Source organism: Heterocephalus glaber, unplaced genomic scaffold, assembly GCF_053883595.1.
Source record: "Heterocephalus glaber isolate CG9 unplaced genomic scaffold, H.glaber_assembly_v1.0 deba00001729, whole genome shotgun sequence".
NCBI lineage: Eukaryota > Metazoa > Chordata > Mammalia > Rodentia > Bathyergidae > Heterocephalus > Heterocephalus glaber.
Genome location: NW_028258440.1, coordinates 11,179,580 through 11,205,438, shown reverse-complemented (window position 1 = coordinate 11,205,438; position 25,859 = coordinate 11,179,580). Strand labels below are relative to the sequence as shown.

The following is a 25,859-nucleotide window of genomic DNA, read 5'->3' as shown; positions in this document are numbered from 1 at the left end:
TAAACATATATGGGATATATATACACACATTCATACACACACATATCTCAATTGTACACAATATCGTGGAAATGGAATTGTTCTCTCACAAGATGACAGAAAATTATACCACACTCAGCAATGGACAGAAAGAGTTAAAGCCAGAATGCATGAGACCTGAATTTTCTTTTCAGCTCTGTCATTGATTATCCCTGTGAACTCAGAAAAGTCAGCCTGTTACTGTCATTACACTTGCCAAGTAGGAATAATTAAGTTTTACCCCATAAGATTATTGAGGTACTAGAATTACATAACTTTAAGGTAGCACTAAATATTTGATTGATATTCCAAAATCTCTAAAAGTGAAGATAAATAGGGAAAGAATATGGAGAAGGCTCTTTAATAATTGTGTGAATGTAGGAGTTCCTGCTCTTTTTTTGATGCCCTGAGGGTTGGGTGGGACGAATATTTTGAAAAAATGCACAGGTGATACAAATACTCCACTCCCATTTTGCTGACACCTTGTGTTGAGACATTTAAGGTAGCCTTCTGTGTCATGAATCATATTTGTATGTATGTATCAATGAATAAAAAAGCAGGGCATTTTGCAGTGCTATAAATCCAAGTTTCCGTAAGGGGCTGTTTAGACTACATGTACCTCCTTAATATCAAGTTGTGTTTTCAAAGATCTATTGGCCTGATTTCTCAGTGTCACTTCAAAATGTCTCTGTGGAAAATAAGTGGCAAACAGCAATTTTAATGGCCTGTGGTGTAGGGCCTTAAAAAAGCTTTTATTACTTTTTTTGTTTTTCATGATCCACCCGAACCCTGTATCTATTATTATTTTTTTGTCAATGCATTTTGACACCCCCATCTCTTTTTCCCTTCAACTGTTTTTGCAAATTTTAATTTTCTTTCTATTGCCGAGAAAGTCACCAAAAGAAGAGAATAAAACCTTTTTAAAAATGTCTTAGCCTAGAGGCATTTATATTCACAGCAGTTACTCTTTGTTTATGAAATGATCATTTGTATCAAAGATTCTATTTGTATGAAAAATAAAAATGAAGAGATGTCCAACTAGAATTAGTACATTTTTGATTTCCACACCTACATTTTCAAGATGACCTGATTTTTATTGTTTCCAGTGAGAGAGCCACTTTCCCTATCTCAGGTGAGCAGACTCATTGGAGAATGCAGTTTGGCGCATGAATAAAATGAGACACAGTGCTCATTTGCAGTTTTATTTTTTAAAAATGAAATAGTCAAAGTACTTTTCTTTCAAATATCGACACATAATGTTTAACTTTAAATATTTACAGCATGTTGTTGTGATGCTCTTGTAGAAAAATGCATGCTTCTGGCATGAAAGCCAGAGCAAAATGCAAAAGACCATTTAACTGCAGCCAGAGAACATGTACCTGTACAGTATCCAGTCACTTTTCAGCATATGAGTGAGAGCAGGAATACAAAATTGGAACCTATTGTTTCCTAGCAACATGGCTCAGGCCATTACAACACAATTTTCAGTACGATTAGAACCTCTAACTGTTGTTATATAGAAACTGAAAATCTTGGCATACACTGTAAACATCTTTCCTTTTCATCAGAAAGTAAGCAGCTAGAAAGACTATTTTTTTTACATAAAGGCTATACTTCTCTTTTCTCCTCTCTCACTGATGCTTTTGCCAGAAGAATAGTAAAGATTTAGACATTGTCATGATTCATACAAGTAAAATATTTTTCAAGGACACAATCTGATATACTAACATTTACTTAACAGGTTAAAGTCCACCACTAAATCTAAGGAAAGATTTTTAACTGCCAAACACATTTCCTTTGACAAATAATGTAAGGTGAAAACTGCCAAGACAAAATCCACAGCAAGTTAACGCTAAGTATTTTCAGTTACTGTTCAGCAAGTAATTTCTTCTTACACACAGCAGTATATTTGGTCCTTAATAGTTTTCACACGAAGGACACACTGAAATAATAGTCACTACTTTGTGGTTGAATTCTTTTTTTGTTGTTGTTTTCTGTTTTTTTTCTTTTTTTTTCTTTTTTTGTTTTTGTTTTCATTGCACAATAAAAGAACCTTACAGAAGGCTGTGGAAGAGCAGTCTGAGATCTGAAGTACTAGTCAGGTCTGCTATATGCATGTGAGTCCCTTTGAGAAAACAAGAATGCTGTATCCAGTCTGTAGCCTTATGTTTTCCCACAAGCTATAGCAATACTCCAATCTCACCACAATTTTATTTTAATACTTGATTTCTCTGTTTTTGCTTCCATTACCACTCAGCTCCATTAAATTGCCTTTAACATGAATACATCTTCATAAATGCAAAGACGTTGCCTTGACTCTCTCAAGAGATATTACAGTGGGGCCTGGTCTGGTTAAAAATATAGTTTAAAAAAATGCAAGAAAAGAAAAAACAGTAGAAATAACATGATGGAATGCCTCAAATTATGTCAACAGTGATGAAAAAGAAAAGTCTTATGAAAATTATAACTTAATTTTATGCTTCTCTGTGTAAGTAGGACATGAATTCCAAATTATACATTGTCAAGTGTTCATACATTTGGCTATGTTGTATATATTACATATATGTAGTCTACGTATTATAGATTTTCTAGATAAATTGACAATAAATGACATGACACGCTTATTTTATACATTATTTTGTTGGGTTAAAAATAAAACATAGTTCTATGATAAGTGTTTTGTTGAAAATTAGTGTGAATTGAGCTTTATTCCCCTTTCCTTCAGGAGTCATGGTGCTAATCAACAATGATTAGAATGACTAAAAAGAAACATTTAAATATCTCTTAAACTTTGAACTTTTCAGCTCATTTGGACCTCTAGACTATAGTGCAAGAGTAAAAACAAAACAAAACAAAAAACCCAAATTAAGTGGGCCTAAGAGAACAAAAACATCCATGGAGCATTCCCTGCCTCAAGCCCAGGATGTTCTGCACAGGAGAGTCCAACCACTGTGCGCTCACTTAACTTACTTGAATGGTGTGTGGCTGTACCACGTCAGCCACTCCTGGGTATGAGAAATTCTTACATTCCTCTGAAAAATGCTTTTACTTTCATCAGGAAATGCAATGAATTGTTCTTTCATTAATTTAATCTTCAGAATTACAAGTCAATGAAGGCATTCTTTCTATTCAGCTGAATAGCAAGTGGCATACTGAATATCCCCATGCTCTTACTAAGAAATGCCAAAATGTTTCTCTTACATTTACTACTCATTAGTGCTAACCTTTTGGCTGTTTTTTCTTTCCTCTCCAAAACTTTAGGAGTTGTAAAGAGAACAGTAATAGTTCAAGGCAGTATTAAAACCACAGCTATAAGTGATAAAAAGTGCATTTCCTGAATATAATACAAATATAATTTAAGAAACTAAAGGCACAAACTAACTAAATATGTATTACAAACTAGAAATGCACGGTTCAAGGTAATTACTATTAAGTAAAAGCTTCAAATATTTGTTTCTAATGAATATTTAAAGCAGTTTGAAAATGATACATCATCAATAAATTGCAAAAGTATAATCACTTAAAATATAAGCAAAATAGACTCTAATATTGACATCTTGGAATAGTGATAAAATACATCATCACATTTATGAATGCACTCTTTATATATATATATACATACAGTTCATAAATTATTTTTCGATTGATTGAAAAGAACATCAGAGGTTCTAGGAACTTAAGGTCTACTGTTAGGTTGGTGTGGAGGTATTCAAATTTTCAACAGGTTTGTCAGGAATTTTAGAATTCCATCCTGAATAATATACCTATAACACAGGCCTGATTTAGAAAAAAACTGACTCTATGATTTTAGCCTGGATTAGCAATATCTTGTGATGGTAAACTTACAATTACCAAGAGAGAATGTGTTCATCATGAATTTTCTGTATCTCTCTGTCTCAGAATACGCATGTAAGAAATGTGGTAATCCCAACCTGAACGTTTTGAAAATGAAGTGCTTGAATACACCCTCCCCTACTATCTTCAGGTTGCTCCTTTTCCTCACTTTCCTTTCTTTGTATAGTAAGAGGCACACTCTTTAAAAACCTTAACATGAGCTGGGACCCTGACCTTGCATATTTTCAAAGAAACTGTCTTACAAGGCAAGGCAATGATCCCAAACTGCATTTAGGTAGTAGCTGGAAAAAATCCAAATGAACATTCTATCATCAGTTCTCCGACAGACATAACAAATGTTCAGGCTCAGTGATGAAAGTGCAGAGGCTGGCTCAGGGGAATTTTCTATAGGCCGTATTGTGCTGTCATGTATTTTCATTTGTGGTAACACAGCGTTTTACAAAGTTTCTCTTGGTCACTGGGCACTAATCTCCCAGCTCAACCAGGGGCTTCTTTTACTGCAGGATTCGTCGAGATTGAGAAGCTGCAGTTCGTATTAATACTAATCCTGACCTTTCTTCAAACGTGAAGTGATCACAGAAAAAATAATTCATCTTGGAAAATAGTTATTTTAAAATAGTTGAAATAGCCAGAAGAGATGATTAAACAAAAATAAAGGGGTAAAGTTAGAGAACTCAAATAACTATATATGTTAGTAAAAACTAGTATACTTCTTTTTAGTTACTTGAAATGCTTTAGGTTGGAAAGACTTCACTTAGTTCAGTTGTCTGAATATGGCTGGGAAAGGGTTATTACAGAATTGTACATTTGAAAGATAAATCTAAGTGGGATGAAACAATGTGGCAGCAACTACGGTGATGTTCCCTTTGGTTTTCCCTTTGGTACTGTATTTTCCTTTTGTTTAGTTCTAGTCTTTTTTTTTAAGGTTTTGACTCTTATGAGTTTCTGCAGTACTAGTTAATGTATTTATCCACATCCCAGGCATGTAGGCCTGCTAAAGCTTCTTAGTTTGTAGCAGAATCGTACTTTTTAGTAAATTACCTTTCATGTGCACAAAACCATTGGATTAGTGTATAAATACTGAAGCACTAATGTAAAACTATGACCAAAACACACTCTATATATAAATGAGAAATTCCTACCCAGGTTAATAAAAGCTATGCTTACATGACACCGACACAGCTGGACAATTTGGTTAAAATTTCAGTCAAAACAGGTTATGTGAGAGAGGTTACGTTGGCCAGCTGCCTTGGAATCACGTACACACAAGCAAACAGTGACTCCTTCGTCTGCTTACCACACCATGGGGAGGCATGGGAGACAGAATCCAGCCACCACACACCAAAACACAGCACGACAACGTGGCATTTACTTTAACAAGCAAGGAGGAATAATCAGGATGGGAGGAAAAATGGGTCCGGACTCTAGGAGATGGTGGCTGAGGATATTTTACACTTCTTTTTAAAATTTTCTATAACAGATCTGGAAAATGTAAAAGGGCTGGCAGTCTTCTGAGATGCAGGATTTAGATACTATTGCACCACCTTTCCAAATAGCCCGCAAGTTCTGCCAGCAACTGAATACAAAACTTGCTGTCACACAAAAAAATAGGGAATCTTGGGTTCTTTTTGTATAGTTGAGCATATGCATGGCTCGACAAATTTAAAGTGGTGCTTTCTGAAAACGTTTTTTCATGACTCGAGTTCTGCTTGTGTTATTTTGAATACTGCCACACAAGAACTAAAAATCTCTGTCATTTCTTAAAGAGTTTAAACAAACAATATTAAAATACCATCTTCCGTCACATTGAAAGGCAGTTGGATATGTTTTTCCTCCATATTTACATATACAGAATTCTGATCTAGAAAACCAATACAATAAACCATTTTATGTTTTAAAAACAGGCAGTCTTTGGTGACGCAAAGGCAGAGATTTTTTTTGTTACCTCCTGCCTATTTCGCTCTGTCTCATAAAGTGAATATTGTTGGCACTGTCAGAAAGTTCTAAATACTGCTCAACAGACAAAACAAAATACCCATCATAACCTTGGACCCTCCCAGTGCTCAAAAGCTGCTGCTTTTCCCCCTCCGTCCATGCCCGAATCCCCTCTTCCCCTTCTTGCAACCTTCTTTGTTCCTTAGTCCAGGCCTGGGCCACAGCACGCTGTCTGGCAATGTCCAACACGTGATTCTTTTCTTCTTCAACGGTTGTCCCATACCGGATGTTGAAACACAGGGCGCCATGCTGAAGCTGAATATCGGCAAACCGTCTAGTCCTCCCATTCAACACAGACGTCATCTGGGACACAGTGACATTGACACCATTCTCCAGAATCCGCCTCCCCCCAGTGTTACCGATGAGTACCAGATCTTCCTCCAGAGACCCAAGCTTAATGAAATAGTGAGTGTCCCTCCCCTCTATGGTAAAATGTAAGTTTTCCAGGTAGTGAGCATTATTGAGAATGGCAGCGAGCCGCCTGCTATCTTCATTGGCTACTCCTATAATATCAGCTGTTACTATGCCATCCTTGATGGCAAATTTAATACCTTTTCCAAAGACAGAAGGGACAGCAGCAAACCTTGGCCGCTTTCCTCCTTCAAGGCACCGTCCGTCATTGTATCGGGGAGTCATGGGAAGTTGGTCCAAAGAAATGAAATTCCTGAGCTGTTTCTGGAGCTCACACTGAATCCCCAGGATCATCTAGGAGAGAAGAAGGCACAATGCAAGCACAGCACAGGGTTGGGCACCTGGAGCTAGCTCAGGGATTATTGAAAGGAAAGGCTGGGAAGGTGTCTTCCTTCTCTCTAATTTGTTGGTGAATCATTAATAAAAAACAAGCCAAACCTGGAACCTCTTCATCAGATTAGGAAAAGACTAACAGGTGGGTGAACACCTAGAGTTCTTTTATCTTGCACAAATTGGAAAATATGTTGAAACTTGATATCATAGAATTTCAGAGCTAGAAGACCCTTTAAGTGTGTCCAGCTCCTCCAAACCACAGACATCTTATTTTGGCCAATTTAACTGTCACTGACTAGATCTTATTATTGCACATAGAGTCAAACATTAGGCACACTGAGGCATAAAGAAATGCATAAGGCACTGTTCCTACTTTCAACAGTTTATGGCCTTATAAATAACTATGACGAAAAAGGACATTGACTAATCTTTTTATTTGTACTTTAAAAAACTTTTTACTTTGGCAATTTTCAAATACGCAAAGAAAGAGAAAAGATGAATGAACCCCAAAGTATACATCATGAAGCTTCAGCAATTTTTAGCATTTTGCTAGACTTTTCAAAAGACTTTTAATTACAAAAAGCACTCACATATTAGACATATACAAACCGATCATTCTATAGTGCCTTTTTGGAATGTCCTTTCTCTTTTAATTTTTAAATTTAATTTCAGATCTTCCTAACCAAATTTCAGTTTTATTTTGTTGTTAAATTTGCAAACACAGATATTTCTATTATTTTTTGTTTGCATTTTGACCTCATATTCCTGGTAAAATAATCTGATAAATCTCAAATGTCTTATATTCTTATTTTTCCCAGAGTCTTTATCACTGTAATATGTATTGTATTTGTTTATTGTGCTTGTGTACTTACTCATTAGCAGAATAATTTTATTCTATTACTCTTATGCTCTTCAGGTACCAACTTTTAAGTTATTTGACAGTTGAAGATTGATGTTTTCATGTCTTAATGAACAATTTCCTCTACATAGAATTCATAATTGCCCTAGGTAGCCCATTTCAGAATTATAAAATTTCAGTTTGTCTTTTCTATTGTTTATCTGTTGAAGCAGTCATCAAGCAACCTATTACTTTTTCTGATTGCAAAAGCTCCAAATCCTTGATCTTTTCCTTATGGAAATCTCCTCATAAGTCATGCACATTTTGGTAAATATTAAAAAAGACTAAAGAAAAGCAAATATATGTAAATTCCATTTCATGGTGTGAAGATGCTGTTCTGTTTTTTTTTTTTCCAACTAAATAGAGATGGTGAAACTTTTACTGACCTTTCCAGGATCCCACTCTTGAGTTTTTGTCTGAATCTGTAGAAGCTCATAAGTTAATGCTAAATTTTCTAATTCTGGCTTGGGAAATCCCGGTAGTACATTGTGTAACTGGAAACCAAATAGCTCCAACCAACTTCCAATGTCTGTAAGACAGAAAAGTGAAATGAAAAAACATTTAAAAAGCCCATACTTTGCAACCTTTGTTGAAAATTTGAAAGATGCCCTTCCTACATTCAGTAAGTTTAGGCAATGGGAAGGTAGGGATAAAATATGCCTTACATGCTTCACTCTGAAACAAATTATCTTTCCTCTACAGGGAAACCTTTCCACTCGTGGATAATCCCAGACACAGGCTCAGGTTACTGCACTGAAACTCTTAATGTGATAATGGTTCTAAACCCGCATGGATTGTGATAGTAGATTTATTACATTCCACATGATCTTGAATTTGTCTTTTAAGAAATAAATTGTATACACTTTTAAGAATGGAACAAAAAAACTTGAAGGGAAAGAAAAATATCAGCAGGCAAAAGCATCATGTTTGATGTCAACTTGCACTTTTGGTTCACTCTAGAAAACTAAGGGAGAGAGTGAATGCACAACATGTGGGCTAACTGGCAGGAAGAGGAAACATCTTCAAAGGCATTGAGATATGTGATAAAATAAACAGCACTGAGTTATCTCAAGTTTAGCCTCAAGTTTTAGATCATTTAAATACCTGTGGTGTATTTCACAACATCTTGAATTTTGCCAACTGGGTAGTTATTTTCAAAGGAGTAGAGGTTGAATGGTTTAGGAAGGAGGTTCAGCTGTTGCCATATGTGAAGATTAGGTGTTGTCCATCTACCAGCAACAACGTCATAATCCCTTTGTCCCAGGTGCACTAATTTAGTAAGGAAATCATAGAGTCCTCCATGAAAACCAATGACGACCTGAAAGTCCGGGTAAGTGTCATGATAGATATCACCGTAAGGCGTGTACAATATCTCTTTTATGACCTGACCTCGACTGCTGAACACAGCTAGTGGAGTACCTGTATTATCACAGGATACATAGTATTCTTCACCACTGCTCAACTCCATGGCAATAAGATGACCTTGGAGATCATAATACAGAGAGGTTATCTCCGAGCTGGTGTGGTTATACAGATGAGTAACTCTTATGGGATTGGCAAGGTCTGCATAAAAGAACTGGAGGTGCTGCCCTAGGCTGGACTTACTGACGACACGTCGCCCAAGCCCATCATAGTAATACTGCATGGTCCAGCCAGAAACCCTATTGTAGGCTTTCTGCAGCAACCCATTAGAATTATATTCAAATATATCATTTCCTCTCTGCCTCAGAAAGCCATCTTCATCCATTTTATACTGAATTTCTCCTAGTCTGGTGATGCGATCTCGGAGGTCATATCGGAGAGGAGTAAGACGAGCACTATTCCCATGGCTCAAGAGATTGATGTTTCCATTCAGATCGTAACTATAACGCCACTGAGTTTTGTCATTTACAGAAACAGTTTGAAGTTGCCCATCAGGATCGTACTCATAGAAGTACCTCGTTATATTGGCATCTACTCCCACCCTTATATCGCATATTACCATACGACCCATATTATCATATTGGATAGTCATCCAGTAGGCAATTGCTTTTAGGATTTCATACTGGACTTCAATGACTTGTCCATTGGCATTGAAGATCTTGGTGTGCTTCATTACTGTAGTAGTTATAACCTGATTTAAGTCATAATTAATTACACTGAATTTTCCAAACTGCTCTGTTCTACCAGAGACATCAACATATCGGTACAGGTCTATGGGCAAAGGGGTTTCATTGATCACAGCTTGCATGCTGGTGACACGGAAGTTGTTGTAGCTATAGTCAAATCGTGCATTCACAAGACCTTCTTCACTGAATCTGAAAATCTGACGTCCAATAAGAGGTCCTGTAGGAGACAAAATAAAAAAAGTTAGAAAAAAATTACATAATAAATGTGAAAAATTCATAAAATTGTAGTGTTATTTAGTATTGATGCTTTTATATTTGATATAAAATACTATGGATTGATCTCTGATGTCTGATGCCTGGGCATATCATCTCATAGGTATACATTCTCATAGAGGTAGTTACCAAATATGAAAAATAATATTACATAGGATAATTATAGAATGATTTAATTAGAGAAACTATAGAAATTGTAGACAAAAAATGCTTCCATTTCATTTAACCTTGGTACAAAAACAGAGGGTCAGGTTTTCACACATCCAACATTAAAGTAACTGGATTTGGGCATGTTATAAATCCAAAGGACAAAATATATTTGAAAGATTTGACTTTTGTCATCAACTGAGGCGTACAGAGGTTATACAGGGCTTGAGCTAGCTTCACTGAGACTTGCAGCTGCATCTTTGGGAAGATTTGGTTGTATGCACGAATGGGTATATGGTTGGACTAGGCACTTGGAGCTCAACTTTCTTGAAAGCTGAGAGAAAGAAAGAGAAATGTACTATAGTTTTTAGAGGAATCACCTTTCAGGTAGGCCATGACATATTTTAAATTTTCAGTGGAAGGTAATTGATAAGAAATGCAAAAGTCTGTTGAACTGAGTGTGCATAGTTTGATGCTTCCATTTTCAAATGTGGTGAACAAAAATTTTATAAGGAAATACTTAAGTTGTACACATCATTACTTCTTCATAACAAACCTGTTTGCCTGTATCTGATTGTGCAGATGAATCCGTTGTGCATGAGGTGTATTGTCTTAATCACCCCAGAGGACTCTTCATATGTTAATGTGACCTGAGTAGTATCATAGAGAATCTCAGAGAGCCTTGCTTGCTTGGTGTACTTGTATAGAACTCTGCGCCCTGTTCCCAGATGCAGAGTCTGTAGCAGGCGGCCATCTCGACCATAGTCTTGGATAAAAGATGTGCTGCTGTCTGGAGGGGTGTAGATGTTCCTGTAGTACCCCACTGAAAGCATGGTTTGTAAGCTGTGGCGAACCATGCTGGGCATGGTGACTGAAAGCAGACAATCTGATTGGTCATACTCAAAGATGTAACGTCGTTGGCTGTGTAAGAGAAGCATCACCGACTGAAACGAAACAAAGGCAAAATAGCATAAAATGTACCACTATGATTGAAGAGATTAAAGAAAATACACATTCAAGCATTCAGTGCAAATGTATTGAGCACTTACTATGTGCCAGAGTCTAGTGCAGTGGTGGTGAACCTATGGCATGTGTGCCACAGCAGGCTGTTTGCATCATTGAAAGCTCTAACAGGTTTGCCATTACTGCCCTAGTGCACAATAACAGTGTCTATCCTCATGGAGCTTATGATTTAACGGAGAAGAAAGACAAGGAACCAAGCAATTACAATACAGTATGACATATATCATAATAGGAGAAATATAGAGTGATTGCGGGAAGTTTAGGAAGAACAGTTAATGGAGACTAAAGAGGCAGAGAAGGCGTCTTGAAGAAAATGACATCCAAGTTGCCATCGAAAGGATGACTAGGGTAAAGGCAGGGAGGAGGGTAAATAGAGGATACTCCTGGTAGGCACAGGATTGTGAAGGTCTAAACATGCAAGACAGCATGTTTTTTTTCATAGAATGAATTTTGTATGGTCAGAGAACAGGTGTGCTGAGGGTGGAGGTAGTGAAAGGCAAGGGTTCAGTTGGGTAGGCTGGGTCTAGATCATGCTGGGTTTTTAAGGAATGCTAAGGAGTTTGGACTTAAGCATGTTGCCAACAGGGAGCCACTGAAAAGTTGTAAGCAAGTTGAGGGAGAGGGCACTTGCAGAGCTTGGAGTAAAAGTCAAGTTTGTATTTCAGAAAGGTGATTGTGGCTTCAGTGTGGAGATGGATTGGAAGGAGATAAAGGGAAGGCAGGGCATGTCACATATTAACTTATAGACACCAAAATGTATTGACTTCACATGTATGTCTTCCTGAAAAGCTGAATATTAAATATTATTATTGTTGTTTTACAACTCATGTTTAACTTGTCATGTTTCAACTCCCGGTTAGTTTTTTTTTCCAATTTCTGACATTAAATGTAAAGATTGTTCTGGTTAGGTTACCCCTCTCCTACAGACTGATCTGTATTTCAGGAACAGTTATTTGTTGAGTTACAGTATCTTGTATAAAATAGATGATTCATAAATATCAGTTGATCATTTAATTTTAAATAGACACTAAATGTAGCACTGTTTTATGGAGGGCTCTAATTCATCAGGATTCAAATTTCATGTTTTAATACAAATAAAAGTTTTCCATCCCTGGACATTCTGATATAACTCCCTGAAGGAACTTTACCTCTTTCCTCTTGAGAGTTACTTTATCAAGCAAAAAGATTTAGTTGAGCTTTATTTTCTGAACTTTGTGTCACATAAACAATAGGTATTTTCCCCTCCTAAATGCAAATTACATAAATACTTATGAATGTGAAGCACATAAACCTATATAATGTACATTTAAATCTTCTCAATATGAAATTATATTCTGATATTGAGTGTGATTTTTGAAAGTGCATATTCTCTCTACCCTTCTGAGATTTAACTGATTTTGAGTTGCATGTTAGTGCCATGAAGTCAAAGTAAGTGGTTATTTGCTTGTTCACTTATTCTTTTCCACCAATACTATTCTTGGAAATCCAGAGGTGAGTGTAGAAATCTTGTCTGCTTGTTACCTGTGGGCAACTAGCAGCTTGCCACAGCCTGTAGCTCTACCACTGCGGCCTCTGAAAACTCTCCTGAGCAAAAGGCAGGAGACCTGGAATTCCAGCATGGATTTGGGGACACAAAAGGAGAATTGCTTCCCGTGGCAGCAGAATCAAGGCAGAATTGATCAAACTAGCAAGGACTGCTCCTATGAACACGGCAGCAGGTGGCAGGGCGTGAGGCAGGGGAGCTTTATATAGGAATTGGTGTTTCACCTTTGTATTATCTCTGTGTTGAATGATTTCCTAGTTTCTTTACACTCTCCTTTGTCAATTTTCCATGAACAAACGGCATCTGTCACCTGTGATGTGGGCCAAGGACAATCACCACATGGCCCCCACACATTACCTAGCAGTGGCCTGCCTGGCCCATGCCTTTTCCAGTTGCTGTACCAGCCTTGCCAAAAATTTATAGCACATAATGATTGCATTCTCTCCTTGTTCTTATCCTCCAGCCTGCAGTAAACCACTGCCTGAACCCTGTTCTAGGTGGTACGGATGTTGAGCTGTCTTAAAAGCTCCCCGGTCTGTTTTAAAGCTTTCTGCCAATAGTAAGAATGTGAATGACGTGATTAGAAATCTTGTGAATGTAACTGTTGTGTTGCCAGATTGTCATTTAGTTCTCATTTGGCTGCTTTTTCACTTTGGGTGGGCATTATTATCAGTTTGTTCGAAAACAATGCTTATGAGTCCATCCAATGTCCACAGTGTTGCTGCAGGATAGAAAAACCACTTCTTATTAATTCAAATAATAGAGTAGGAGGCTTTTATTCTTTTAATTGACTATTATACCCTGAAACAGATCTTTGTAAAGAAATCGTGGCTGTGCACTTTATTTGAACAAGAATAGAAATGAGAGTAGAAATTTGTAATATGAAAGCCTCTGAGCGACCACCAGATGGCAGCGCCGGGCCACCTTGTAGCTCAAGGGGAAAACAGCATACTGTCCTGGTGGACAGACTGAAAATCTCAGCCCTAAAGAGACAATTTCATATAGATATATAAGACTAAGGTATCCTATTAAGCAATTGTAAAATATATTTAAATGCATTTGTAAGTGAAGTTCGTAAGAATGATTTTAGGAAACCGAAAGATTTACATTTACTATAATAAAAAATTTTAGCTCCATTAGTCTTCGAAATACAATTAACTCAGAAAAGTGTCATAAATCAAGACAGAGAATTAATGACCACATAGAGAAAATTTAAGAAACAATAATTGATTTTTTAAATAGATAAGAGATCACTTAAGCAACTGCAGCCATTATCCAAATAATTATTTTTCTCCTAATGGCGACCAACCATTGTGCATAAAAATGATATGTATAACTGCCACTTACTCTAGATGAAGTAAAACATTTTTACAAATTTTTTGCATGTTAGGGTGAAAAGTGTGTTGTTGGTTTTTAATATATCATGACATACGTAGGTATAACAAGCAACTTTACAGAGGTAACACAAGAACTATTTTGGAGTGAAAAACAGAAAAACATTTTAAAATTTGAGAATTCTTACTCTAAAGCTCACTGGAAGAACCAGCCTCTTTGTCCCTGCTCTGTCCCTGTCAAAGTGAAAGAATGTGCAGCAAAGGCCATGTTAAAAATAAAGGATGGGAAAGAACACCTGAGGTCCCCAAACCTCCCCAAAACACTGAAAAAATTACATATAAATCAGATTTTAGGAAATTCAATCTTTTTTCCTTTATCCCCTTTGAATCACAATTTCAAAGATGTTTTACTTTCTTTCCTTCCTGTCTACTTCTCTCCCTCCCTCCTTTTTGTTTTCTCCTTTTTGATTTACCTTCAAGTGGCAGTAGGTGTTTGGTAACATTTAAATTCTCTAGTTGGATGCTTTATATTAAATTACTTCATTTAATCACCATATCTCTTCAGTGAATTAGTCATCACTGGTAAGAATAATATTCGTGAAATGAACTTTATGATAAATAATTTTTGGAAGGTAAGGAACCATCCCACAATTACATGTTTTATAGGTACTGAGTTTTGACCAATAAGATTGCTTAAATAAAGGGCTACCCTTTTAATTAGAGAACAAATTAAATATGAAATAAATAAATGTACAAACGTCAACTAAGTGGCCAAATGATTTTGCCTGTCTCACTGTCTCACTTTGACCAAATGATTTGGTCAAGTCATGTTTAGAAATCACTGGGTTTTCTCTTAATACATTTTTCTATGTTGATACAGTCTTGTTTCTGTCCACATAGAGATTGACACTCTCACAGAGATTTTATTTGGTGTTTTTTTTAAAGAATTGGTGCCCACCCATTTTCTATAGCAAGGAGAACTTACATGAAGTTTGTTTCACCAACTTCTTTGCACAAATACATTTGATGAAATAATCCGCCAATTCAGGAAAGAGAAATAGTAAGATCTCATTGGTGTCAGAGAAGACTGAATGCAGAGCTGAAATTTAATTTTTAAGTCTCTTTTGTTATTGTCCAGACAGCCTAAAGTGAAAGTCTTAGGAGACCTACATGTGTTTGTCTATATGCACTTAGCTCAGTTGGTCACATTCTGATAATATTGAGGCTAGGGTTATGAGTTCCGACCTGTGTGGGCTCCTAAGGAATATCAGCTACTTCACTAGTCATTTGGAGGACCTGAGAGGAGACCAGAGCAAGCACATCTTCATTCCTGGAAAAGTGACTAAGCCAGACTTCTGCTAACAATCAGTGGGATCTGTTTCATATGAAGGTCATCAACAAACCCCGTAAGAAACACTTAGCTTATGAATACACATCACCAAATACTTGGATGCAATTAATGTTTTAACAAGTTTGGCACTTTGCAGACCTTAGTCATAGGATTTTGCTAGTCATTTCTGCTGTAGAAATTCAAAAGAGGAAAGGCTGGCTCTATCACAATAAGAGTTTCTAGGTGTAGAGGATAGATTATAAATCTCAGATTTCTTCAATTTCTTCAAAAGAAAAGAACACAGTGTGGGTAAGGAAAAGGAGCCCCTTCTTTTTACCATCTCCCAAGTGAACTATGTTTTATCTCTTTGGCATTTCCACCTTGGTAAGTTCTCCAGCAGCTGACTCCGGTGAGTATTAAGATAGTTTTATAATGACACACAGCCACTGGCACACTATTTTTTGTTTAATTTTGAGAGATGCATCAGAAAGAGTTGGCATCATTCAACACAAATAATGACATTTGCCATGTGAGCTATGAGCAATCAAGACTTTTCTAAGAACTTCTATGGATTATCTTGCACCAATTACCTTTGAGTCCTCAAGGACAAATATTTCTCAGTTTTCCCCCAAATTAACTTAGGACTGACAAATTCAGTTGAATGGATAAATTTGGGAAACAGAAGGCACTGCCTTAGGGGATCAGGCATGGAGATGGCAGATAGAGGTCAACTGCTCTGACTTTCCTGTGTACTGATCTGACCAGAAACCATTTTGCTGTGTAGGGGCTGTTTGACAAATGATTCCTGCCATGGGATTAAAATCCCTTTCTTACCACACAGAGGCCACAAGCTCCCACTGTGGATGCTACCAGAGACTCACTGCACACAAAAGGCCATTACCAATTAGGCCTCCCTGCCACTATTCCCTCAGGCTCACTACTTTTGAAAATTAGTCCTCCAATATTTTAGTGGCACACAAAAATTTCACTGACTAGGCTAACAGAGCTTCTTATCTGTTGGGTAAGAGGGCCTTTACTACACCTGAGACACATTAACACACAGTTTTATAATTTTCTAGCTATTTTCCCACGGTATGAGCTTTCTTAATAATAAACTTACCTTTTCGAGAACACGAATAAATATGCTCAAATGAGGAGAAAGCTAAGCCACCACCCTGACTTCAGTTCAATAGAGCACTTGGCAGAGGGTGGGACAGGAGACAATTTTCGGCTGAAAAATAGCTTTTAGTTTCACCATTTTTGCTGTTGTTGTTACTTCTATGGAACAGCTGAAATATAGACTTTTTGCCCTGCAGGTTCTCACCAAAGTGGATAATTAGGACCACTTTCAATATTCTCATTCAGAAACTTGAAACTAGTCCCTCCCCATATATTTACCTTTTCTAAGTAGGTATAGCTCCAAATTTTCCCGTCAGCCCAAGTTCTTGAAATTATTTTTCCACTCTGGTCATATTCCATTTTTTCATTCCATGTTCCTCTTTGAATGAATGTAACCAATCCTGAAGGTGAATATGTGATGTTTACTTCATTATATCTGCTTACAGGAGACCACAGAATAGGTCGCCCAGTCTGGTCATAAAGAATTCGAAGGGTGAATTTTCGATGGTCATCATAGATCTTTCCTGTGCGGGTTATAGGATCAAAATCTATGGAAAGCAGGTTTCTGTTATGAGCCTACAAAAAAAAGAGATACAAAGTACACTTTAAGCACTGCCTTGATTCTTAATCTGGTGCAATCACAATCCTGAAACTTTTCTTGATTTTCCAATGATGGAGTCTCTTTCGCCTCTGAATTCTCATGGCTTCAGATCCTTGAATGCCAGCTATTTTTATTTTCTAACCCGAGTGTATGCTCCAAGGCTATGTTTTAATTCCTGGGACAGAATGGTATACTCTCTACCTTCTATATATGGCTGTTTATTATCTTTCCCCCAGCTCAATCTCCAAATGAACTACCTCAATTTTCAATAATTATGTGATCTTATTTTATATGAGTCAGATGTTTACTAAACAGTGGGGTTTTCTGGTCTGCTTCTCCCTTTTCACCAATCAAGTGACTAGAATATAGACTGGCAAATTATTTGTATAATTAGAAAACAGGAATAAAGGAGCTCAGAGATTCCCTTCTTTGGCTCCCTTGTTCACCTGGGCTTCATAAACTTCATATCTATCACAGGAGCACACAGGTTCTTTAGTGATGGAACCCCACTCAACAGTACTTCCATGGAGGCCAGCAGTCAACATGGTAGGTGTTTGCAGGACCTCCGACATTTGCAAGGGTGGTACCACTAACTGTGGCTGAAGCATGCAGTTAAATATGGACTCCAAGTTTAGAAACAATTGGTAGTTTGGCTTGGTTCTGAGTTTAGGTTCCTTTGTTTCTGGTTTTAAGTTCCTTCTAATATTCTCTCTAGGTACCTCAAAACCTTGCATTTGACTTGGAGGAAGCCTGATTTAAAGGATCTTGAATTGGATTGTATGGAAAGAGAACACTCTCTGATAAAATTCAGCTAGCAAATAAGATAACCAAGTAACTACATGACTTAGTAAAAAAAAAAAAAGCAAAAAGATTTTTACTGGATTTTAAAAGCAACTGGACAAATGACCTGATTTCCCCCTCACTTTTCACCTAGTAATGTCTGTGTATCTGGCAGACTGACCAGTAACCTCTGCGATGGCTAGCTGACAAAGGCACAACCACTTAGAAAACATAGTACTCAGAGTTCTTTTGTGTTCTGGAAAAAACTAAGTTGCTTTTGTTGATTTTAGCCACTAAGGGAGTTCAGCCCTTATGGTCAGTGTGCGGAAGAAGGCTCTGTGGAAAGGGGGCGCTCTGAACGAGGGGCAGGTACGAGGCTCGGCAAAGGGCTTTTACAATTTATTTTATTTATTTTAGTTTAATTCAATTAAATTTTAGTTTTATTGGGTCTTTTGTTTTATTATAACTTGTTATTTTGAAATAGTCTGACTCATAATTTGCAAAAATGGTAGTTACTGTGTACCCTTCACTCAGCTTTTAGGGGACAAACTTTTGGTTTGGCTGGAGGGAGTCCAAGGATATCTGGCAGAAACAAAAGCCAGAATGAAAACAGAGAGATTCTGAGAAGTGTGAATAGCACTGAACATGAATCAGGAAACATTTAACTCGCTGCTTATCTATGTACCAGTTATTTCTTCAATCTGAGCCTTGGTTTTCCTGTCTGTGAAAGAGGACTGATACTGCCATTTCATAACACATGGCTGTGCTTAGATTTAAATTAGATCACATATACAAGTTCTTGGTAAATCGAGGCAGCATTAGTAATTGTTATTTTTACAATATATAATGATTACTTTTCTCATGTTACTTAGGCCTGTGAATAGGTCCTGTGTCAGATTCCAAGGTGACTGTAGCTTAGTGTGAGACAGGTAAGAAACTCTTGACTCTCCTATTCCCTTCTCACTCCCAGGCTGCAGAGGGGTGTGGCTTGGCCAGGTAGCTCTTGCTCCCCTCCCCTTTGCTTTCCTTTGCTCCCCCTCAGCTGCCCAATGGACTGGGACAGTTTGCTTCAGTGTCACCTTTGGCTATCTAGTGGCTGCTTTTCTCCACTCCACTCCACTCCAACATAGGTGCAACTTGACTATCAGTGCTGTGCCTCTCCCCAGTTCCTTCCATGTCAGACTGTTACCTCTCTGAAGAAGGGAGAGGGCGCCCTGGTGTGGCTAAGATCAGTGAGGGAGGGGTCTGGGCCCACTGTTAACTTCCCCAACCCCCCCATAACTAGCCTTCCAGAAGATTCTCTGATTTCACCTCTGCTCATACCCCTGAACCAATCATGGGCCTATACTTGGACCAATCACAGGCCTGAAGTTGCTATATAAGCAGTACTCTCCACACACCTCTCCTTAGTCTAGGAGGGCTCCCTCCACTGTACTGGCTTTGCTGTGCTGTAGCAAACAGCCCATGAAAGATGCACTTTGGTGTTCCTGTAAACCTGCTGGTGATTCATTTCTCCCGTACTGTGGGCTCCAAAAGTCCAGTAAATCTGCTTGGGGTTCTCATACTGAGTAGTGTAGACAGAGGGGTCATTTCAAAAGAAAGAGCAATACACACTAGGGGCTATTAGCACCGAAGAGCTCCATAGACTACCACCCAACAAAGAGCAGTGGCAGAGAACAGCAGCTGGCAGAGGTGATCTACTATGTCTGGCACAAGGCAGCACCAGAAGGCAGTGGCTGGCAGCTGGCAGTGCCAACTCTTGACATTCAGCATTATGTAGTGTCATTTGGTGACATCACAATTGCTAGCAGAACTGTACTTTGTGGTTTCACAATGAGCAAAAGAACCCAAAGCTGACTGCCAACTAGATTTATATTTGTAAGAATTATCAACACAATCCGAGACAGAATGTCCAATGTCTGGTTAAGGAGGTAGGAGAACAAAAACCCCATGTTAAGGTTTGACGATATTAATCATAATATAATATGATTATATTAGCTAGCTAGTCAACTAAGTTTTATGTTAATTTTATGTTAATGTTTAACTTTTTTGGTCAAGAATCAAATTAAATATTTGGAAGGTATACACTGTTTCCCAAGGAAAATGCACATAAACCCATACATGAACATTTCTGATATAGTCTCTGGTGGCCTCTGAACCTTCCTGAAACCTCTAAGAGTTTCAGGAATCAAAGTTCAATATCCCGACTCAAAAAGTTTTTGTCTTAGTGGCCTGGAGGACTGCAAAAAATCAGCATTTTCATACAGACTCTGGTCTTCCTTTGCTGAATAATCTTAAATTCTTTGTTTTAAAAAATAATTTCCTTTATGCACATACCCTGATTATGCAGAAAAACTAGAAAATAAGTGTACAAGAAAATAATTATGTGTAATCTCACCCTCCAATGAGGATTACCGTCAACACTTCAATGCATTTCATTCCACTTATCGTACATTTTTTTGCATAATCTTTGTTCACACATTTAAAACATACAACTAGAGTTGTACTTCAAGTTTTGAGTCCCTTTTTTTAGCCAATGTTTTATCTTGAGTGTTCCTCATGTTATTAAATATTCTTAAGATAAGGCTTTTAATGGTTGCATAGTATCTTACTACATGATAAACATTTATTTATCCATTTTCCTATAGATGGAAATTAGAATGCTTGTTTTCTATTTTTCTTTCTTTCTTTGGGTTTTTGAGACAAGGTTCATGTTGTTCTTGAACTCACTATGTAGCGCAGGCTGGCCTTGAACTCACGGCGATCATCCTGCCTCAGACTCCTGAGTGCTAGAATTACAAGTGTGCACTACCACACACCTGGCTTCCACTTTTCTTTCTTATCTCATGTGTTGAAAATGTTTATAAATAAATAGTTCCTTAATACAGAACTCAGATGGTGAAATTACTGGGTCAAATGAGATGTTCGTATTAAAATACTACTGATATAATTTGAGAGGTTATTTTATTGTGCACCTAGGCTGCATACATTTATACTCCCATTAACACTGGTAGAGCCTATTTCATTCTAGTCTTACTAGTAGTGAGTACCATCATTGTTAATAAACTTTTCCCAATCTGATTTAAATTGGCATTTATTTGATTACTAGTGAGGTGTTTGTTTGTTTTGTTTTTGGCAGTACTAGGGATTGAACTCAGGGCCTTCACAGTCAGCTACATCCTCAGCCCTTTTGAATTTTTTATTGTGAGAGAGTGTCTCACTAAGTTGCTAAGTTGCCCGGGCTGGGTTTGAACTTGTGATTCTCCTGGTCTGAGCCTCCCAGAGTGCTGGGATTAGAGACATGCACTACCAGGTTAAACCTTCTTTAACATCTGTTGGCCACATGTACCTCTTTTGCAAATTGTCTGCTCATAAAATTTGTCCATTTTTTATGGGACTGTAAGACTTGTCTTTTTAAACCTCTTTTGGTTTCAGTTTATCAGTCAACTGGGGCTTATAACATTTACTCTTAATTTTAAATTTCTGCAAAAAAGGGACCTATCAAACGTTCCATGTCATGAATTCTATACGGAAGACTAGTGATTACAAACTCAAATTATTTGGGGAAAGTGCTGTTAGTCCCATGGGTAGGTTTAATATAGGAAATAGAGCCACAGATCAGGAATCATGACTCTTTCAACCATCTGTAGCAAATGCGTGTAGTGCTGTATTGCATGAAAACACAGTAACCTGCTGCAATCACCTAAAAGGGGATAGAGAAACACATATTTCCTGTCTTTGATACTCCTGGCTCAAAAGCCTGTAGGAAGCCAGGTGTTCTTTCTTCAACTACCCTTCCTGTGGTTTTATAGCCACATATCTCCAACTGTAATACCGTTCATTTACAATAGCTGTAAAATATCCATGTACTCTCAGAGACGGTTGTAACTGTTACAATTTATATTATAATGATTGTTAAAGAGCCAAAGTAACAAGTGATTCCCAGTTCAACTAAATTTGTGTTTTTATTTGTCTGATAGATTAAGTTTACTACTCGGGAGCACATTTCTTAATAAAGTTATTATGGCTACACAAGCAGGGACCATTGTTGAAAATCCACTAGGAAGCAAGCTGAGGAAGGCTGCCTAATGCTCTTTCTCTGCAACCATGCTTTTATTTTTGGACAATTCATCTTGAGACTCCAACGCTGCTGAATCATTAGTTTTAAAGTCAGATTTGAATGTTAATGTAACATTCAGTGAGACCTGAAAAGGGATGAATCAGAGACACCATGGGTTCTCTCGGCCCCAGTTTCCCGTGGAAACCACATGTGAGAAGCCTGGGCAAGTTTCGGTGAGCCTTCCCAACCTCCATCTGGAGTGCTTGTGGGCCTCCAGCTTCTATGGGACGAAATCAGAACTTTGCTGAATGCCACTGACTGCTAGGGTCATGGCTAAAGTTGGGAAACTTCCATATTTATACATGAGCTTGTTTTTCAGGAAGATTACAGCCCTTGACCTAAACGTGGGCCAAAAGTCTCTTTTGTTATTTTGAGACAGGGTCTTTTTATATATTTCAGGCTACCCTTGAACTCACTGTATAGTCCAGGCTGGCCTTAAACTTGCAGCAATCCCCCTGCCTCAGCCTCCCAAGTGCTGGGATTATAGGTGTGTGCCCAGATAGTAGCAATCTTTATTTTCATTTTTTGTGCAAAATGTACAGCAATTCTTCCCCTGGAAAAGGGAGGGGAGAGGAGGATTGAAATTGGGGAATAGTCCTGAGTTAAAAAGAATGTCTCTTGGGATAGTTGCACACTGAATAAGACCTTGTAGTTTGGTAACTAGTGAACTGTATGCTGTGGTGAGAAAGCTGGACCTCATGATGTTTTTTTTTAATAGGAGAAAAATATATCAATGCTGTAATTTATTTTTTGAGTTCCCTTAATTTTTTTCCCAGGCCAAACTAAGGAGAAGTAAGGATAAAGGCTTAATTTTTTTTCACACTTGGACTGGAGAGGAGCGAGGGAAGACTGTGTGCTGCAAAGCCATGGATATTGTTGCCAAAAGAAATAAAAGTGCCTGCGAAGCTGGGTACATGCAGATGCTCTAGAGGCACATTTCCTTTGCTGCCCTTCCCACCCTTTCTTAGGGCTTTGTGTTCTGATCCTCAAGGGAAAGCTCCTTCCACCTGTCCAACTTGATACTCATTCACTAAGTAGGGTAAAGCTAGATTAGACTGATGCACAGGCAATTGCTGATATATCACTATTTTTGTCTGCACAAAGGGAAAATTGGCTAGGCTTCAGTTGACATGTACACAACTGCTGAACTCTGAGCTATAATCATGGCAGTAGATTTTCTTTCCTCTATATGGGGAGAAGGCTGAATTTTCAAGGACACCAACTAGCATTTCAGCTCACACCCAAACCAAATTAACTGCTTAATTTTTGCTGAAAATATCACAAGGTGAATAAGTGAGATGGGCCAGATAGCCACGTCAGAGTGTGGAAGATGTCTTCACTTAATTTTCATGAAGTTATGAGAATGGGTAGAAACATCACAGTTGATTTTAAAGTAGCACGTGCCCCTCCACTCTTTAGAGTTTTAAGGTAATTAGTACTGAATTTTAAAGAAATTGATTATTACATCAATTTTAAAGATTTTATTTTTTTATTGATATCTCTGGATTGATAATCAGAAACTCACTTAGGCCTGCTTTACTTCACAAAGTTTTTTACAAATGGAGAGGGCATATATTCAATGTTAGTATCACCCTCTAATATTTCATTTGGAATTTCCTTTGTTTTTTTTTACTCCCAAGATACTCTCTTTACCTTGACAGTTCACAAAATTTTAGTGCCAGAGGGATCTTGTGAAATAGCTCAGATTTAGTGAGCCGGACTACCTGAATTCAAATCCTGTAATCACCACTTATTAGCTATATGACCTGGCTGTGCCTCAGTTTCTTTATCTGCAAAATAGGATTAATAAAAAGTCATGTGATATGATGTTATGAGTAATAAAGGAGTGAATACATGGCAATATATATAGTAAAACCTCAAAGACTGTTAGCTGCTGTTTTATGGCTAATGGGCAAAACTATTACTGATGGTAGATTGGGAGTCTATAGCCCTCATTTTGTAGACTGGAAACTATGGGCTTGTCAGTTATTTCTTGAAATTTTACTCATTCTTTTCATCTGAATTTGATCATATCATTTAACTTGGATATTTTTTTCACTGTATTAATTTGTTCTTATTTAAGTACTTGCCTGTTGATTAATTCATCTGTGTAACCATACAACACCTATTTTTTTTAAAAAAATCGAATTATTAATGCTTACATATAGGTGAAATACTGTGAAATCCTTTTAGTTATCCTGGTAATGTTGACCCAAGATTTACAAAAATTTTTTGCTATAATTTTGGAGTTCTAATAATTCCTTGACCCAAGACTCCTGTCTCCAAGTGAGTCCTTATGGGTAGAAGCGTTGTTACTGGGACAGAGAAGTACAGATTTATCTTTAATAGATTAATTTATCTCCAAGCAGCTCCTATATAAATTTTCACACAATGAATGCCTCCACCAAACCTGGGAAGCAGGAACTTCAAATGGTTTGTAATGAGAAGTCAAACACCAAGCATCCTGTAGCTGAAGGCCTCCTCAGCAAAAACAATTTCTGAGAATGGAGGGCGATGCTGCAACCCTCTTGGCTACCTTCCAAATTCCTCAACACTTGTCAGCCTGCGCCTCCGTGTAACTGTGCTCGTTTCCCCTTTTAGAGCTTAGCTCACATTTGGACATTCATATGTTGCATTTAAAAACCAATCTACATCACTTTCAATTATCTTTCAATGGAGGAAAAAACCCACAATTGTGTTGGTTGTAGTCTGTGCTTCATTTGGCTTGTAAATACATAATCACCCTATTTGATTATGATTTTAAGTTTTAAGCTTCCTCTACCTTTTTTCTCTCATAAAGGAGGCTGAAGTTCCAGTGTTTGCCTGTAACCTTACAACTCAGACTGCAAAATCTTATAAAGAGCTCTGGAATCCAATGCTGGGATAAGTCTCATATAACAACATTATTATCCACGGACATAGCAAGGTGTAATCGGGTTGTAGTTCCTAAACCACTTTGCTTTTGGTGAATGTCCAATTCTTTTACCATTGCCTCTGTTGTTATCTGCACTCTAATTTCTCTACTGCCCAGGGAAATGTATTTATGGGGACAGATTGATGTAGCAGATGAGAAGATACATGGATTGGATGCAAAAGTACTTTGTGAAGAAGATGATTCAAACAGGACTCTGGGTGGAGGAAATGGATAGTTAAAATAAATGAAGTTCCAGTGTGTTAATGTGATTTATTTCACTTAATGGTGTTGGTGAAGGATGCTCCAGAGGCAACAAATCCCTTGCTTGCTCTGGCTGAGCAGGATGTCACATGTCACAGAAGTTTGCCTCCCTCACCTTGACTTTGTGTGGAAAAAGTCATTGATCATTGGAAAAAACAACTCTTACTACTTTCTCTCCAAAGAGGGGTCTATCATTTTCTGTTTTTTTTCTTTATAGTTAAGATGGTCTGGGGTAGGTATGATCGGTAGCTTTTTGGAACATTTTATGCCCATTATCTTACTAAATGGGCTTTAAACAAACCTGTCACTTTTGTGCCTCAATAGTTAGTGCTTTATCACCTGCTGTCCAGGCACATTTACAAATTACAACTCCACTTTTGTGTGAGCTTACAGAGGCGACCCCTTTCCCACAGTGCACTGGGGTTTCTATGTTGTGTGACTATCTGCAATTCTGTTTCAGCAGCTTTATAATCCCACCTGCCCATGCTCTGGCGTAGCAGCTTCAGCAGGAAAAATTCATGATTCAGTCAAGGTAGCCAGGTACTGGAGGGCATCAGAGAGACTCATTCTTTAGCTATGCTTACAAATAGGTCACTATGAATTTGGCTTAGGAAAAGAGAAAGTTGTCTTCAGCTTACCTCTTGAAAAGCTATCAGAAGTGAAGAAGCACTCCCTCTAAAATAATCATGTCAGCGGGGAAAGAGAATTTGCCTTGCCAAAATTGAACTCATATTTATTTTTTGGGAGCATATTCATTCCACTGAATTAGACATGCTTAATCTGGTGATACTGAAGT

At 37.7% G+C, this 25,859-nt stretch overlaps 1 protein-coding gene across 5 annotated transcripts in view; it reads right to left on the bottom strand.

Annotated features, from left to right (window-relative positions):
* Nucleotides 1–1,204: 1,204 nt before the first annotated feature.
* Nucleotides 1,205–25,859, bottom strand: part of Tenm1 (teneurin transmembrane protein 1) — an 837,569-nt gene continuing 812,914 nt past the window's right edge. For all 5 annotated transcript variants that reach the window (XM_087199780.1, XM_087199781.1, XM_087199782.1 and 2 more), the window contains 5 exons: nucleotides 16,667–16,963; nucleotides 10,595–10,982; nucleotides 8,615–9,835; nucleotides 7,897–8,039; nucleotides 1,205–6,573 (listed from right to left, as the gene is read on the bottom strand). In XM_087199780.1, coding sequence (XP_087055906.1) covers nucleotides 5,815–6,573; nucleotides 7,897–8,039; nucleotides 8,615–9,835; nucleotides 10,595–10,982; nucleotides 16,667–16,963 — 2,808 coding nt within the window. In that variant the 3' untranslated portion in view covers nucleotides 1,205–5,814. The remainder of the gene's footprint in view (nucleotides 6,574–7,896; nucleotides 8,040–8,614; nucleotides 9,836–10,594; nucleotides 10,983–16,666; nucleotides 16,964–25,859) is intronic.